This window comes from Trachurus japonicus, chromosome 16 (genome assembly GCF_045865225.1).
Source record: "Trachurus japonicus isolate A0001 chromosome 16, Traja_1.0".
NCBI classification, from domain to species: Eukaryota; Metazoa; Chordata; class Actinopteri; order Carangiformes; family Carangidae; genus Trachurus; species Trachurus japonicus.
The window spans coordinates 4494303-4510891 of record NC_140922.1 but is presented as its reverse complement, the minus strand read 5'-3'; the positions used below and the strand labels follow the sequence as shown (position 1 = coordinate 4510891).

Sequence of the window (16589 nt, the reverse complement as noted above, 5' to 3'; positions counted from 1 at the left end):
GGAAATGGAGAGAGAAGGAAAAAAAAGGGTAAAATAAAAAATGTTTTTGGGGGGAGGAAGGGGGGGAGGGGAGATGGAGATGGGGTAAAACACTTTTTCCTTGTTGTGATGATTTCTTTACAAAAATAAACGGTGGAGCAGTGCAGTGGTAATGTTCAAAATATCTCTGACTGTTTATTTTTGTAAAGAAATCATCACAACAAGGAGAAAGAGTTAGTTTCTGTGGCGGGGAGAGCAGGCGCTCTGTGATTGGATAGTAATGTCTTTCCAGGATGTTTCAGAGTTGGGCTGTCTGAGGTGAGTGACTACATGCAAAAACACAAAGTTTATACTGTTTATACCGGTTTATACTGTACAGTTTATGAGTTCAGTGGTGTCTCTAAGGATTCCAGTCATGTACCATAGATATTTGATTGTTTTTTGAGTGTTTGTTGTGGTTGAAAAAATTGCCCCCATACTTTAGCGCTAGCACCGTCTAGCCATGGTGTAACTCTGGTTTGCCTGCATCAATTTTAGTGGCGTTTTTTGCTCCCCCCAACACTGGGTGACCATCAGGACAACGATTTAGGGGTCAAAAATGACCGGAATTCTCCTTTAAATAAATCAAAATAAAGAATAGAGTTAGGAAAGGAGAGGAGAAGTAAGGGATAGACGCTATTGTATGGTCTAATGAGAGATATTTGGGATAGTGGAGAGAGAGGAAAAACAAAAAAGATTATAATAAAAAATAAAAAATAATAAATTGTAGTGGGAAGTGGGGGAGGGAGATTGAAGAGCAATTACAGCTCATTGTTGCAGCAGCAGTTTCAACACGTAGCAACTGAATAAGCCTGTTTATTTAAGGATGTGTTGAGGGGGTTGGGGGGAGGGGGGGGGTGTAGAAGAAGTGTGCACTCTGCTGTGCTGAGAGTAAACAGAGTGGGGTGATGCACAGTCCTGTCTGAGGATATAATGACTCTCTAATTCAGCTGTAAATCTTTAGGACCTCTGAGGTTTGTTTGCTCCAATCGGGGGGGGGGTGACGATGCAGACACACTGGCTCACGTTGCCGTGTCGACTCCACCAGGACCCGGAGCGCAGCGTATTTCCACAACCGTCCCTCTGACAGGAACTTAACGCGTGATTTATTCGCCGCAATTATTCCGTCATATATCCTCCAGAGCTGTGACAGCGAGACGTTCTGGTGGCGAGGATCGCTTCGAATGTGTCAGGGCCAGCAATTATAGCGCTCGCACTTGAATATCAATCAGACGGCGGCTGTCATCAGGTGACGCCTGCAGACTGATTATTCAGCACATTAGCAGGTGTTTGAACCTCCAGGCCACCGGTCGGTCTGAGTCAATGAAACGCTGACACCTCGGTGGTTTTTATTTGTTCCAATAATATCAATCACAGTATCACTCAGCTCCAAGATAGAAATTAAAACAAGAGCTGAACTTCAGTCATTTACAATGTGCCATTTTTCTGATGTGGAAACTCTCTGAAAGCCATCGGAGGTTAAGATGATTGTTCTTCCTCTTTCTCACACAAAGTAACGTTGATATTCACTGTCTTAATTGTTAATACATAAGGATTCTACAATGAAACCACTAAGGTCATTTGACAGGTTTGATGAGAAGTTTAAAGGGATAGTTCAACATTTTTGGCAAATTGGCCCATTGCCATACATAGCAGTAGGTTCGTTACCTTTAATTGTCGATGCAAGCTATTTTTAGAACGGTGGAGCAGAGTCACGAGCTGCTCAGAGCTACGCTACGGAGGCTAATGGAATGTCTTGGTTTCTCTCATCAAACTCATCAAATACACAATCCAACAACTCCACAACGCTCTGGTGGACAAGTTGTGACCTGCACATTCACCACGCTATGAGATAATAAAAACACAACGTTACAAAACAGAGTTGTTTTCGGCAAATGCAGAGACTGCTTGCCGAAAAACTGTAGGACCCGACGGGAACACACATCAGCGGTTTTGCAAGAACTTACCTTGAAAACAACTCTGTCAGCTCGCACTGACAAATAAAGGTAACTAACCTACTGCTATGACTATAGGGATTATGGCAATGAGTCAATTTGCCAAAATGTTGAACTATCCCTTAAAAGTAGTTATTATCAAAAAATAGGTACTGGCGATGGGTTATTGATAATCTATGAATAATTATAAAATTCTCAGGCCTTTAAAAAAACTACATAGATGGTTCCAGCTGCTCCAGTGATTGACTGATTTACCAGTTTTTCCAGTCTTGTGTGGTAATGAACTCATGTTGGTTGAATACAAAAAGCTTTTTGATAACATCTCTCTGAGCTCCAATTCGACCTTGGGAATAACTCCATGGAGACCAACATAAATATCAAGGTAAACAATCTTATGGGGATATTATCTGATTATAATCTCCTCATCAACAGCCTTTCATTCCACAACACTGATCTGTCACTTTTTCACTTTCACATTCACCATTACCTATATGTGAATTAATTCCCTTTGGTGCAATATTCTATTCATATATTATTAACAAGAACTTCAATAGTCTCATTCTTATTTTGGTTGTGTATAATGAACATAGTCTGTGTTTTCTTGGTTTTTTATTTTGTGTATTTCTAAGTCGGTGCTTGAACTGCTGTTTAATATTAACCCACTGAGAGATAAAGAAAGTTTTATCTTATCATAGCTTATCTTATCTCTGGTATTTTCCAATTTTTCACACAACTAATCAATTAGTTGAAACACTGAGATTGAGATGCTTAATTGAGAATCAAAGTCATAATACCTGCAGCCCTCGTGGTTAACAAACTTTCCTCCGGCAGCAGCTTTAAAAGACAAAATGACTGGAAGCCACGAGACTCATGTGCACACTGTATTTTTTTATAAGGTAGTTGTTGCTCGGTAACCAGTAGGAGTTTCCCACAACTTGAGTAAGAGCAAAGGTATTGCCCATTTTCCTGTATTCTATAAAACATCTAATTTAAGTGATGATGCATGACACTGTATCCTGATGAGAGCTAAACGGTGAACTCACTGCCTTACAAACCGTCCTACTGGATATACTTTAGTTCTTTTACAGTGTCTTTGTGTTTATCTGTGCTATAGCTTCATTGATATAAATACATTTAAGCTTTGGGTTCTTATACATTTAATGGCACAAGTGTCTCCTTCAGTTGAAACCACTGATTATGATTATGTGACATTTAAGATAAATGATTATGAATTCCATAAAGACAAGTTGTAATTAATGTCAGGTTTTTTTTCATTCATTCATCATTTTGTTTGTTTGTAATCTTTCGGTCACAGTTTCAGCAGTGAATTAAATGCCAACATGGTGTAAAACATAACAGCTGTTGCTATGGCTACCTGCTGTACCCACTGAGAGCAGCAGTTAAACTGTTTGCTGTGTCCTGACATGAGTTTACGCTGCCAGTTAGTCAGGAACAAGCGGCCTTTATGGTGATTACATAAAGACAGAAACTCCTGGAGCAGACATGAATCACAGATTTACGATGCCTAACAACACAAGACATGAAGTGATAATATCAACAACATGGGCGTCTCTCTTTGAATATCTTGCTCAGGGACATAACGCCTGGTTTTCACAGACCGTTTGAATCGGTGACCTTCATCAGTCAGTCTGCCTCTGTGCCCTCCAGGCTACCACCTACACTTCAAACTCAATAATGCCTCCACTGATCAACACCATGTGATGGGAGCTGTGCTGCATAAGGAGGTAGCTATGTGTGCAGTCTAACAGCGCAGGGGAAGAACAACACGGCGCTCCCGAACTGAGCCGCCGTCGCTTATCAGCGTGAAAGTCGCGGCTGCTTCACGTTTCTGGTCTTCACGGCTTCTCACACCGAGTTCACGCACATTCAGACGTGACCGTGAAATCAGGTTAGTGGGAGGGAAAAGTCAACTTTGTCTGATCTTTGGATACAACTGAACCTCTCTCTTCTTTTAAAGTGCACTTAGACTCTTAGAGCTGTCTGTTATACAATGGATGTCATGTGATGTACAAGTTTGTGAGACTATTTTTTATGATGAATTCATTTTTGCCGTTGTTTTCTAAGCAATGAGTCATTTAGTTCTCATTCTGTTGATTGAATGATCAATCAACTGATCAGTTCATAGTCATTCAAATCGGTGTCAGTCCAGTAGAGGTAATCGGAGTGAACCAGAAACATCATAGGAAAGTTAGGAATAGACTACAACCAAGTATCTTGCAATAGAACCCAATAGAATCATGCAGAGGGAGCAGAATAGAATATAACAGAATGTAAAGTCTTCTAATTCTATTCTAATAAGAATAGACCGAATCTCCTTGTTGTTTACATTCTACTTCCTGGTAGAAAACCAGCACGTAATTTGAATGAGAACAATACTAACGAACAAGAGTTTAGCTATATATCATATTTTTCAGGCCCTATCACCGTTTAGACAAATCTGAAATGATTGAAGAAACATTACTATTTCTGTGTGTGTGTTTTGTGTTGCTATGAGTTTGGGGGAATCACAGTGTCTAGAAAGCATCAGTGGCTGCAGCTGACAGGGACAGCTAACGGTAGCTAAGCTAACGGCGGTAGCTAGGCTAACGGTAGCTAAGCTAACAGCAGTAGCTAAGCTAACAGCAGTGTCAGTGCCCGATCCGTACCCGGAACACGATCCGTTCCAGCGCTTCTGCGCATGCGCCGTTTTACGGCATTAGCTTCAAAGCTATGCTAACTGATAGCCTAGCAGTAGAGCAGCTAAAAGTCCGCCGTAGCGTTGTTAAAACGTCACTTTATTAATTTTAAATATTTTTTCATGCAAGAAAGTCACAGTTTAGAGTCCTAATCTGTGGTCAGTTTATCCAACTGACGTCTGTTTGGAAGTTTGCTCCGGTTTTGGGAGAAGTGCAGAGCTACAGGGAGCAGAGCTGGGAGCAGAGCTGGGAGCATAGCTGGGAGTAGCCACCGGGAGCTAACGTTAGCTCGCTGCTCGGCTCATCTCAGAGGCAGCAGCCGGCCGGCTGAGGTGATCGACCGGTCACCCAGACGTCGTCATGCCGGTGGAGAAAGGAGCAGATTAATTTATGGTCTCATTGATTAGTTTGTGTGAATGAAAAGTGAAGCTTCAGGTGGAGCTGGTCAGAGGAGCAGTGCTGACTTGCTGCTGTCTGTATGTGCAGAAATCACCACATTTACATCAATAAATAAATGTTTTACAATTAACTGATCGGTCTACATTACATTTAATTTAATCAGAAATAGAACAGAGGGGAATTCGTTGCAACGTGCTTGTGTTTTTCCTCATAGAACGTCTCTGTTTTCATCCATATCCGCGGTGTCGCCGTAAACTAAAAGAAGGGGGGAGTGCGCATGTGCGTGCGCATGCGCAGAAGCGTCCTGGAACGGATCGTGTTCCGGGTACGGATCGGGCACTGACAAGCAGGACGTCAGCTGTTAAAACCCTCCTGTTGTGGGACACGACATGAAACTACTCCAGTTAGCTCAGTCATGTTGGAACTCAGATATCCGCTGGAGAAAATATTTTTTCATGGAGCGTTTATTGAGTCACTGAGTTATTAAAGTTCAACAGGTAGCTAACCGTTAGCCCGGCTAATCTATGATAACCATGACTAATTACAAAAATGTGCAGACAGAAATAGTAATGTTTGTCCAATCATTGGTTTTATAGACTTTACAAACATCAGATCAGGCCTTATCCACACGAGCCCGGGTATTTTTGAAACCGGAGTTTTGCTTCGCGTCCACACCAGTGGTGTAATAAAAACACTCCGTACACACGCAACCGTGGAATCCGCTACCAAGTGACGCAATGCACGTGTGGAAGGCTGTTTTAACCAATCAAAATACAGTGGAAACCGCTTATGGATCAAAAGGCTTGGGACGGAATCATTTCTATACAAATGCTGTTTAAATAATTCGTTATCAAGAAATCCGCTTATAGTGTTCATTTTTGGTCATTTTATGGATGTAAACATGCGCAAAAACCATTTCAAAACTACGTGTTATTATAGCTTTATTTCACAGACTCCAAGTCCAACAATTAAATATTAATTAATTTAATAAAAATGTGTAGCCTATTTATTTTATTTTCGGCGATGTCCCTTTGACGTGCACTGCTGCAGCAGCCTGCACATGTTGCTGCGCTGTGTCTTGACTCTTGTGCTGTGTGTTGTTGTGTGCTGTGTTGTTGTGCTGTGTGCGTCACCTGGCTGCTGAGCCACATGACTGTCGGTGCGGCGCAACTCATTATCACTGGCTGTTGTGTTGTCTGTCAAAACATGGATGAAACATATCCACTTTATATCGACCGCGGACGTCACGGATACATTTACGGCTTTTGGCTCGTTCCTCATCTCCGCATAGGCTCTTTTTTATCACTACATGACAGCAGCGCGACCCCCCCCCCTTCCCGTCGTACCCGGCCTGACAGTGACATAGGCTATTGCCTGTTCATTCATGAAAATCATCCCGAAAAGCTCTCAATCAAACAAGGTGGGGAATAAGAAACTGCGGCGCTACTGTAGTAGTTCTGTCATTTTAAAAACAGCTGATCTGTAGCATCACTTGTTACTGTAAATGATGCTGTGTGGAAAACCAGCTGTGGTCTGTGATTGAGGGTGAGTTTGGAGCTGACAAGAGGATCGTCCTGACGACCGTTTCGTTATATTTTTCTCATCGAAAAACTATACAAATAGCCTAGCATTTAGATGATGTAAAAAAAAAAAAAGTGATAAAAATCCACTTTGTCACCTCCATTTTTGCGAGCTCACCTGCAAACCGCTGCAAACAACCTCTGCAGCTGGCAGTGTTTACATCAGCACGTGTGCAGCTATGACGTAAACGAGTAAAACAATCACGGTTGCAGTGTCCACACGCACCCGGTGAAACCAACCCCGGCCGAAAACCCCACCCTGGACTCCGGTTTCAAAAAACCACGGTTTCAGGGTTCCAAAAGCGCGGTTGCATGTGGACAGGACATACAACCGGGAACATACAGTATGTTCACGGTTTCAAAAATACCCGGGCTCGTGTGGACTAGGCCTTAGTCTAAACGGTGATAGTGACGTGAAAAATGAGATATAGCGAAACTCTCGTCCGTCATTCTTCTCATGCTGGTTTTCTACCTGGAAGTAGTGATTCGTTCTATAGAATAGAATAATAGAGTGGAAAACAACAGAGCAGAACAGAAGAACACACGAAAAACAACAGAACACAATTCAGTGCAGCAGAGTAGAATAGAATGGAATTGAATAAAATAGAAACAAAGTGATAAACTAGAATAGAATACAACAACAGAGTGGACTGCTGCAGAATATTCAAAGAATCAAACAGAATCAAACAGAATACCAGAGGTGTTGTGGGAATTCATACTTCAGACTGTGTGTTTACACGTGAACCTGTGTATGTGGTTAAATGTGTGTGTGTGTGTGTGAGACATGTTCAGTGAGTGAGCGGTGTGTTGTCGGAGGATTCAGCCTCTGCTGGTTTATTTTTCCTCGTTACCTGCCGTTGTTTTGTTTTGCCGTGTTAGTTAAACGGGTCGTTTTTCCAAATCAAAAAAGTGTAAACTGGCCTTTCACAAATATTGAAATGTTTACTGGAGCAGATTTGATCGGTTTTGTTTGCTTTTTTTTTTCTCTTTCTCTCTGTGAGTCTCAGGTCAGTGTTTCTCTTGGTGGACGTTTGAACAGCGGCCGCGGCGCTCTCCTGGGAGGTGTTGGGTTTCCAAACAGCTCCAGAGCTCCTCCGGGGGCCGGGGGCTGACTACAGGTGACGGTTTTACAAGAGGAAAAACAGAGAGGGTTTGGCTCGGCGTGTAGAACATGTAGCTCTATGAATCCGTCCTGCCCCAGACGTCTGTATTCAGCCATGCACAGAAGAGTTCATTCACAGGCTGGAAAATGGAATAGAGACTTCAGAGGCTTCAGTCAGCTTACACTACACAGCAGCGGATCCAACATAATGACATACAATATTGTGTTTTAGCTCTGCTTGTGTACAGTATATACAGTTCTGTAGATGAGCATCTGATGATCAGACTAAATAAAGTGAATAATGTGACCAGCACAACTCTGTCATAACCAGTGTTTAAAAATGGCTAACTAAAGCTAATGTTAGCTAGCTTTAGACAAATGTGAAGAGTGTTATGGATATTTTTTTAAGTCAGTTCAATGACTTCATGCTTTTCTAACTCTAACAGCCTTAAAGGAGCTATAGTGTATGCTATTTTTCTGCTACTGCTACATAGCCAATGTTAGCATTACAAGCTAGCAGTTTAATAATATTTATAACAAACTTTATTTATATCACCTTTCTTAACTTAAGATGAAAAGTGCTTGTAAAGATAATATAGAATAAAAATAGAGACAAAATAAAGTATTTTAGAAACAAAGACAAAAAGAGATCAATAATAAAACCAAAGAAACAGTGTTGTTTTTGGCAGGCATTTTAGATTTAGTCTTAGTCTTATTGACGAAAATACTTATTAGTTATAGTCAATTTTAGTCATTTCTATATGTGATAGTTTAAGTCTAGTTTTAGTCGACGAAAACTCAAAAAGGTTTTCGTCTAGTTTTAGTCAGTTTCAGTAAAAAAAAAAAAAAGTCTTTTAACAAATTAATTCAATAAAGGAATGGTTTTACACATAATTTTTCCACCCAATGGCTTATGGTCTAAGGATTATGCATTACCCTACACACAGATAAAGTGGTAACAGTAGCTAGTGCATTCAGTTTTTTTTCTGCTGGATTATATTTAAAATACGTCCATATATCTTCTGGTGGAGTGACGGCAGGTGTGTTGAGCAGAGTGTGCGCTGCATGCCAGGTGGTGGTGTGACCACACAAGGATGCAGCAGCGTTGCAGATACTTGTTGATTTTAATGGACAGATTATTTACACGCACAATATCGCGTAAAGCTTATTAATGAGTCAATCCACAATATGAAATGTAGAGGCGATCGCAGCCCGACCACTAACATTTACGTCCGTTCTCGTCTCGTCAACGAAAACTCACACACGTCTCGTCATGTTTTCGTCATCAGAGCGCCATGTTTATCTCGTCACTGTCTCGTTATCGTCATAAACAAAAGGGGCGTCAACGAAATCATTTCGTCATCGCCATCGTTAACGAAAACAACACTGCAAAGAAATAGTAAAATCCTGTGATCTGTGGTCCTTTAATGTTTCTACTCTCCAGCATTGAAAATCAAAGTGTTAACTTTTGTTTTGCATCCATTTCTCTGAGTCTTCTTATACTAAGGTCAACAAGCTAACCAGCTAGCCACGCCCTTGTCGGACTGTCTCCTCACTCTCCGATACTGAGTCAACATGGAGCTGCTCAGCCCCTTTAAAGAGACAACGAGGAGTTTGTATTGGTTATAAAAAAGTCTCATATTAATGGGAATGAATCTACGTTGCCCACACTTGTTAATGGGTCCATTTTCCATAAATATATCGTTTTGTCTCTATCGTTATTTTGTTATTATTAGTGGTCGGCTCACCCAGCATTTCTTACTTTCGGTTTCCCAGACGCTGTCCGGCGGGTCATGGGAATAACGCAGCAGAATCGCCGTTTATGGTCGGACAGTATCTGATCGTCTTTGATCGTCTTTCATTCTTGATGAAAGAAAACATTCTTGGCAAATGTATTCACTTTCGTCCGTCTTGCGCCGGTCCAAGAATTTCACTGTGCATGTGGAGTCTCATGGGAAATGTAGTGTGAAAACACTTTTCTTTCCAAAACTCCTCATTGTCCCTTTAATCATTAGCCTGGATTTGTGGCCAAAGTGGTCAAATGTTGCACAAAAATCACTGTATGTGATGTACGTAAATTCAACCTTAGGTTTCTTATCTGTGCATGTGTCAGATCATCCACATCCTGGATCATAAACTGGCAGTGATGCTGTCTCAGATTTTTACTTGAATGTGGCTGCTGAACAAGACAAACACTGACCTGAGTTTTTCTTTATTGACTTTCTGTGATAGTAAAAACTTAGATGCTTTTATTTGGTGCGACGGAGACAAGTCAGTCCTGCACTGATCAGACCTGCTGGACGTTTTATGACATTCAAACTAATTAAATTGGAGTTGTTGTGGGGATTTTTTAATCACAGAGTCCAGTGGAGACTCTCCAGGTTCTGCTGGCCTCATCGCTGAGCTTTATTTTGGCTCTGGTGCTTAGTACTTAAATATGTTGGGTTTTTATATACTAGTTATTTATCGATCTATCTATCTATCTATCTATCTATCTATCTATCTATCTATCTATCTATCTATCTATCTATCTATCTATCTATCTATCTATCTATCTATCTATCATCCATCTATCTATCTATCTATCTATCTATCTATCTATCTATCTATCTATCTATCTATCTATCTATCTATCTATCTATCTATCTATCTATCTATCTATCTATCTATCTATCTGTAAACTAAGACTATTAGACTTGAACCGGTATTCAGTAATAGCCCAGTTTTGGATGTGATCATGTATAGTGTGTGTTGGGACATTGTGTTAGTCTTCAGTCTGTGTGTAACAGTGAACTCACCCAGATGACAACCAGTGGGTGAAGAAGGGCTTGGTTTGCTGCCTCCAGATCCTTCAGCAAGGACTCCACTTCAGAGAGGCAACAACAACTCACCTGGAAGACGTTTACACAGAGGATTCACTTTTCTCCACTATGATAGAAGCTTTCATGAGTTGTTATGTCTCCGAAGAATTTGTGCTTGAAATGAGAACTCACAGAAAGCTGGATGAAGTTCCACTCCTTCAGCAGATACCTGCCATTGTCTCCCTTCAGGTCCGGGACCACGTCCAGCTGCTGTAACACAGAGAAACCCTGATGTTAAATATTCTGCTTGTCACTGGATCCTGAGTGATAGGATTTAAAGCAGGTGCTGCAGCACCGGAGCCCCATAATACATCTGATGTGGACTGACTGATCGACGTCAGCGCTCAAAGGTCAAGAGGCTTCTGGTTTTTGTTTCAACCACTTCGTCAGTCATTTAGTGTGAGAGTGCAGCCACCTGTTTTCCTGCCATGAATCCTTTTATGATTAGAGAAAAGGGATAAAAAATATAAATACGCTTGGGGACTACGCAACTGAGTGGCTTATTTCCACCGGCTGTAATCAGAAGCTTATTAGAACAAATGGAGGAGGTAAAAAAAAAAAAGTTTCTGGGCTCCTTTATACCTCTGGACTGGCAGGAAAATTCTGTCATATGCAAAAGCTGGGGACAGCAATCATACACAAGCCAACTTAAATTTCATTACGTTGCAAATTGAGTCGAAAGGCCGACGGACAGCCAAGAATCGTAAAAGCTTTTTCACTCAAAGAACCAGGACATTTAGGTCCTGATCTTTCCATTTAGTTTGAGCCCTGGCAAAAGAGCCACATGAGGCAACCAGATCGCTCACAGTGTCGGCCATGTCCGCTTGTTGTGTCTCTAATTACAGCCTGGTACTTCCATTCCACACACGCAGGAAATAAACACAGAAATAAACATTAGGGAGTCTGTGTTTGGCACCGAGGTACACTTGTTCTACTTATTAAAAGCACAGAGAGTAATTGAAAATATGAAATGGTTATGGAAAACATATGTCAGAGGGTTAATTGGTTTTGAAAGATAACCGCCAACGGCTTCAGGAGGAAAATCATTTCAGTCCGAAATGTAAATTTGCAGGGTTGTATAAAAAAAACTTAACATGATCTAAACCAGGTTGGCCATGAAATCTTGAAGAAGGAATGTTTATTTAAATTTAGGTATGGGCTGAGGAGCCAAGAGGCCACGGAGGCTCGACAACTGAACCTCACCGAAGAGGGACAGAGGAAAAACAAGGCCCCAGAGCTCAGCTATGATGAGAGACCACATCTTACACATTTGAATGTAGTTTAAATGTGTTAAAGCTCCATACAGTATAAAGGTAGATGTTTGTATTAAAGCTCCATACAGTATAAAGGTAGATGTTTGTATTAAAGCTCAAGGTAGATGTCCACATGTAGTGTAATTATGAAGCAATTTAAGGTTCTATATTAATACTGTGAAAGTATCAAAGCCTCAGTTGACAGAGAAATGTACACAGCCTGTATTCAGAAACTGAGGCTTAAAACCAGCTGTCAGGACTTCCTGCCACTTTGTGATGTCACAACAAATCAGTCACGAGGCTCTGCCCACCAAGATCCACCATTCTCTGGATTTTTATCAGATCGCTCAGAAAACAGCCAGCAAATCAGAAGAGTGAGTGAGAGCCCCCTCTCTTCTGATTGGCTGACGTCAATTTGCTGTTACTAGAACTCCAGAGAGAAGCCAGGGAGAGGAGAAGATGGAAAACAAGATGATTTCTGGTTATTAAAATCAAAAAGCGTATCTTTTAAAGTCCCACTCCCGCGACCCTTTTTGGTCATTTTAAAACCAGCTCATTAGCCATGCACATTAGCAATGCACCTCTGGGGGGTGGGCGGAGACTGCGCTGCTCTGCACCCGCCCAGCCACCTCCTCGCACCCCACCCCCCGCTCGCTGACAGCTGGACATTGTACAATTACAGATTCAGCACGTTTAGCATAAAACTCCACACTGGGATTCGATCCCAGACTGGAACATAGTCCTTGCTCACGGTGCAAGCTGCTCTACCAGGTGAGCTATACCTATTATACCTTGACAGCTACACCGAGCTGTCTAGCCTTTCACCTCTCAGCCAGATGCAGCGTGGGGCGGCAGCTTGTAGCACTAGTGCCCTCCCCTGGAGTTGTGACACGTCAGCTCCAGTCTCCCTGAAACTGCCAGTTTGCGTCTGCCATTGGTTCACAGCAATTTGAAGGCAGAAAAACTCTTCCTTTTCTGCTGATAGGTGCTCTAACACAAGAAAAATGCCACAGGAACATGTGAAAAGCACGAAAAACACGATTTTCATGGGAGTGGGTCTTTAAAGAATCCAAAATATGACTTATAAAGGAAGTATTAAGAAACAGTTCTGCAGATGTGTCCATACACATAAAAATCTATATATTGACTTTATTTTGGTGTTAGTGGGAAAATAATACACTATAGTGCTGATGAAATTAAATGGCCATATATTGTATCAGATTTCTCCATACTGCACATTCAGAGGTGCAGTATTCTCTATTCTTAATAACAGTTTGATGTATTAACTAAAGTAATTCACATGGAGGCTTTAATTTCTCTCCTGTGTCAGTGACTGACAGAGACAAACACTGTGGTATCTGTGTCTACATGACAGATCCTCTTATAGACTGAGGTTCATCGCTGTAAACCTTCTCCTGGTTGATACATGAGTCTGAGGATTTGTGTGGAAGTGGACTGAATATAAGAATCTGATCATACATCAAGATAAGAGGATTAGTGATAAGGGTGAGAAGTCTGAGGAGTTTTCTTCAAATGAAACACTTAGTTCCTCAAGCATGTACTTAAGTGTCCATAAAGCACCCACTTGTCTGTTTTCAGCAGCCAAATGCCTGAGCAACTTATGCCTCTGAATTACAGTATGTAACATGAGGAGAACATGGAAGAAGATGAATAAAAGAGTATTTCAAAAGTTTGGGAAGGAAGGGAAAAGGAAGGAAAGATAGAAAGAGGGAGGGAACAGATTGGGTCAATTGGGTCAAAAAGGAAGGAAGAAGTAAGGACAAAGGGAAGGAAGGAAGGGAGGGAAAAAGGACTGTGGAAAGAAGGAAAGGAAAAAGGGAGGAGAGAAAGATGGAGGGGGGAACAGATTCGCTCAAGGAAGGAAGAAGAAGGAAGAAGGAAGGAAGGAAGGAAGGAAGGAAGGAAGGAAGGAAGGAAGGAAGGAAGGAAGGAAGGAAGGAAGGGGGGAGGGAGGGAAAAGAGATTGTGGAAAGAAGGAAGGGAAAAAGGAAGTAAAGGTGGAGGGAGGGTACAGATTCGTTCAAGGAAGAAGGAAGGAAGGAAGGGAAAAGGGATTGTGGAAAGAAGGAAGGGAAAAGGGAAGTAAAGAAAGATGGAGGGAGGGTACAGATTCATCAAGGAAGGAAGAAGAAGGAAGGAAGGAAGGAAGGAAGGAAGGGAAAAAGGAAGTAAAGAAAGATGGAGGGAGGGTACAGATTCATCAAGGAAGGAAGAAGAAGGAATGAAGGAAGGAAAGAAGGAAGGGAAAAAGGAAGTAAAGAAAGATGGAGGGAGGGTACAGATTCATTCAAGGAATGAAGAAAAAGGAAGGAAGAAGGGAAAGAAGGAAGGGAAAAGGGAAGGAAAGAAAGATGGAGGTATAGGAAACGGATCAAAAGAGGAAGGAAGAAGAAGTAAGGATGAAGGGAAGGAAAGAAGGAAGGGAAAAGGGATTGTGGAAAGAAGGAAGGATGGAGGAAGGAAACAGATTGGGTCAATTTGACCCAGAAGGACAAGAGGAGGGTTAAAAACTGTACTATCTATCAGACTACTTGTACTTTTACAAAAACTGAACTGATCACAACAACAAGATGTGATTGTTACTCATTAATCAAATCTCTTATTCTTGTATGAATTTCACCCACTGGCAACTTTTCCTGTTTCTGCGTGAGCCTGGACTTGAACCGGCTCTCTCATGTAACATCCTGCTGAGACAAATCTTCATCGTATTCTTGCTCTGAATATCTTCCTCTCTCACACACACACACGCTGCCAAATCCTCCACCTGCAAACACACACACACACACACACACACACACACACACGTTACATTATACAGTCGGTCTTCAGCTGAGCTTAGGCGGCCCGGTCTTCTTATCACTGTTCTAAGGCTCACGTCATGGCACAGGGACAAAGGTAATTCTTCACCTTCCGCTTGTTGCTCCGGCCTTTCATCTCCTCCCTCCCCGACTCAAAGAGAAGGATGTATCTGGTTCTGAACACACGCACCGGAAAAGACCCGACCCCCCCACCACTACAGCCACCTGAGCACGGACGGGAATGGCTCCAATAAGCCAGCCAAAGAAGGCCTGACACTAATGCCCCTCCTGCCCCGGTCCTGGTCCAGCGCTGGAGAGGGAGATCGGCCTCTTCTGACACCGGCTGATGAAGAACCTGGAGCCAGTTCAAAGGAGGACAGGCTGTTTGGATCACGGTGGAACATAGAAAACACACGACGGGGGCGTGCTCTGTCCCTCCTTCCCACTATCAGCAGCTACACCCATGGAATAATATATATACACACACACATCAGGATGAACCAGCAAACACGTTTCTGTACATGAAGCCATGTGTGGGCAGTTCATCAGGCTGAGGGTCTGAGTAAAGGTGATGGGAAATGAAAAACCAGCAGACAGAGGGATGAACCTCTGCAGTCTGCTAGTGATATTGTTGTTTAAACTGCGTTGGAGAAATTGTGATCAACTCTGTTGTCATTTTAATGTTGTTTTGTCGCTTTAACTTGATATTGTGAGAGTGGATGAAACAGCATAAACAGTTGTGGTTGAAGGGTATAAGGTTTCAGGATTAAACATGAACTGACGTTGAATGATTGTGTCATATTATTATATTACCCCCCCCTCTCTGCAGAGGAACTAAACAACTGTCTGGGTTTCATTTAGACATGATGTCCTTACATTTGTTGATTCACTTGAGAAAAATAAGCAGTGTTCTGTTCATCCTTTTTTTGATTATCTAATTTCTATGTTTGCTCCACACAACAGGCTTGTGAAAAGAAAGTGTCCTCATTATTCATCGGAGGCTTTTGTCCTTTTCTGTGTTCAATTTGATCTACATTTCCCAACAGTTTACTGCAGTGGTTCACTGGGGCCATTTTAAATAACAAAAGTTATTTATTCTTAAACACTAAAATGTTATGCCAACAACATAACTGAGGGATCGTTGAAAAGATCAATCATTTATTGGAATTTTCTATTCCCTAATGCTGCCTCCAAAAATCCCACATCCATCAGGCCCTATAAAATATATTTTTGACCCAGATTCTGACATATGTGTAGGGTATTTATGGAAGACATGAGATGCTTACAGCTCATCCTCAATGGAAACAGGAAAGCCTGTACAGTGCCGTGCATTGCATTTCACCAAAGCTTATTTTACTCCAATCCACTCTTCATGTGCCTACAAGACAGATGAAGTATTAGAGTTTGTATGAGTTGCTGGTTACGTGGTTTGCTCGAAGGAAACCAACAGCTGTTGAGGTAAACGAGAGACTTTCACATGTGGATCCTCTGCGTGGTCTGACCCGTCACATTCAATATCTCAGGCCGTCACTCTTTCCTGCTTTGCATATGGACGCTGTTTTCCATTGTCTATTAGGAACAATTTCACAGATTAAACAGAGGATGTTTGTAACATGGGCCCAGGACAACACGGGAATTTGATGTGCCCGAGAAAAGATTAAGAGTGAAAGGGAGGGATGTGAACTGAGGTGGAAACTGGGAGCTTGTCAGGTCTGACTGAGCGGAGCTGGTAGGAAGATGATGAGGAGAAGGCAAGAGCTCATCACTAAGCACTCCATTAATCAAGCAAACTCCCACGATACAGGAAATATAACTGCCATCTGCTCTCTTGCACGCAGGGGAGTGAGAGGTGGAGGTCGGGATGGAAGGGGGAGAGAATGAGGAGGAGGAAAAGTTGCAGAGTGTG

At 42.0% G+C, this 16589-nt stretch overlaps 1 protein-coding gene across 1 annotated transcript in view; it reads right to left on the bottom strand.

The window, feature by feature from the left end:
* crppa (CDP-L-ribitol pyrophosphorylase A) overlaps positions 1-16589 on the bottom strand; it is an 83055-nt gene that overhangs the window by 39533 nt on the left and 26933 nt on the right. The window contains exons 7-8 of the mRNA XM_085803487.1: positions 10744-10821; positions 10549-10641 (exon numbers count right to left, since the gene is read on the bottom strand). Coding sequence (XP_085659613.1) covers positions 10549-10641; positions 10744-10821 — 171 coding nt within the window. The remainder of the gene's footprint in view (positions 1-10548; positions 10642-10743; positions 10822-16589) is intronic.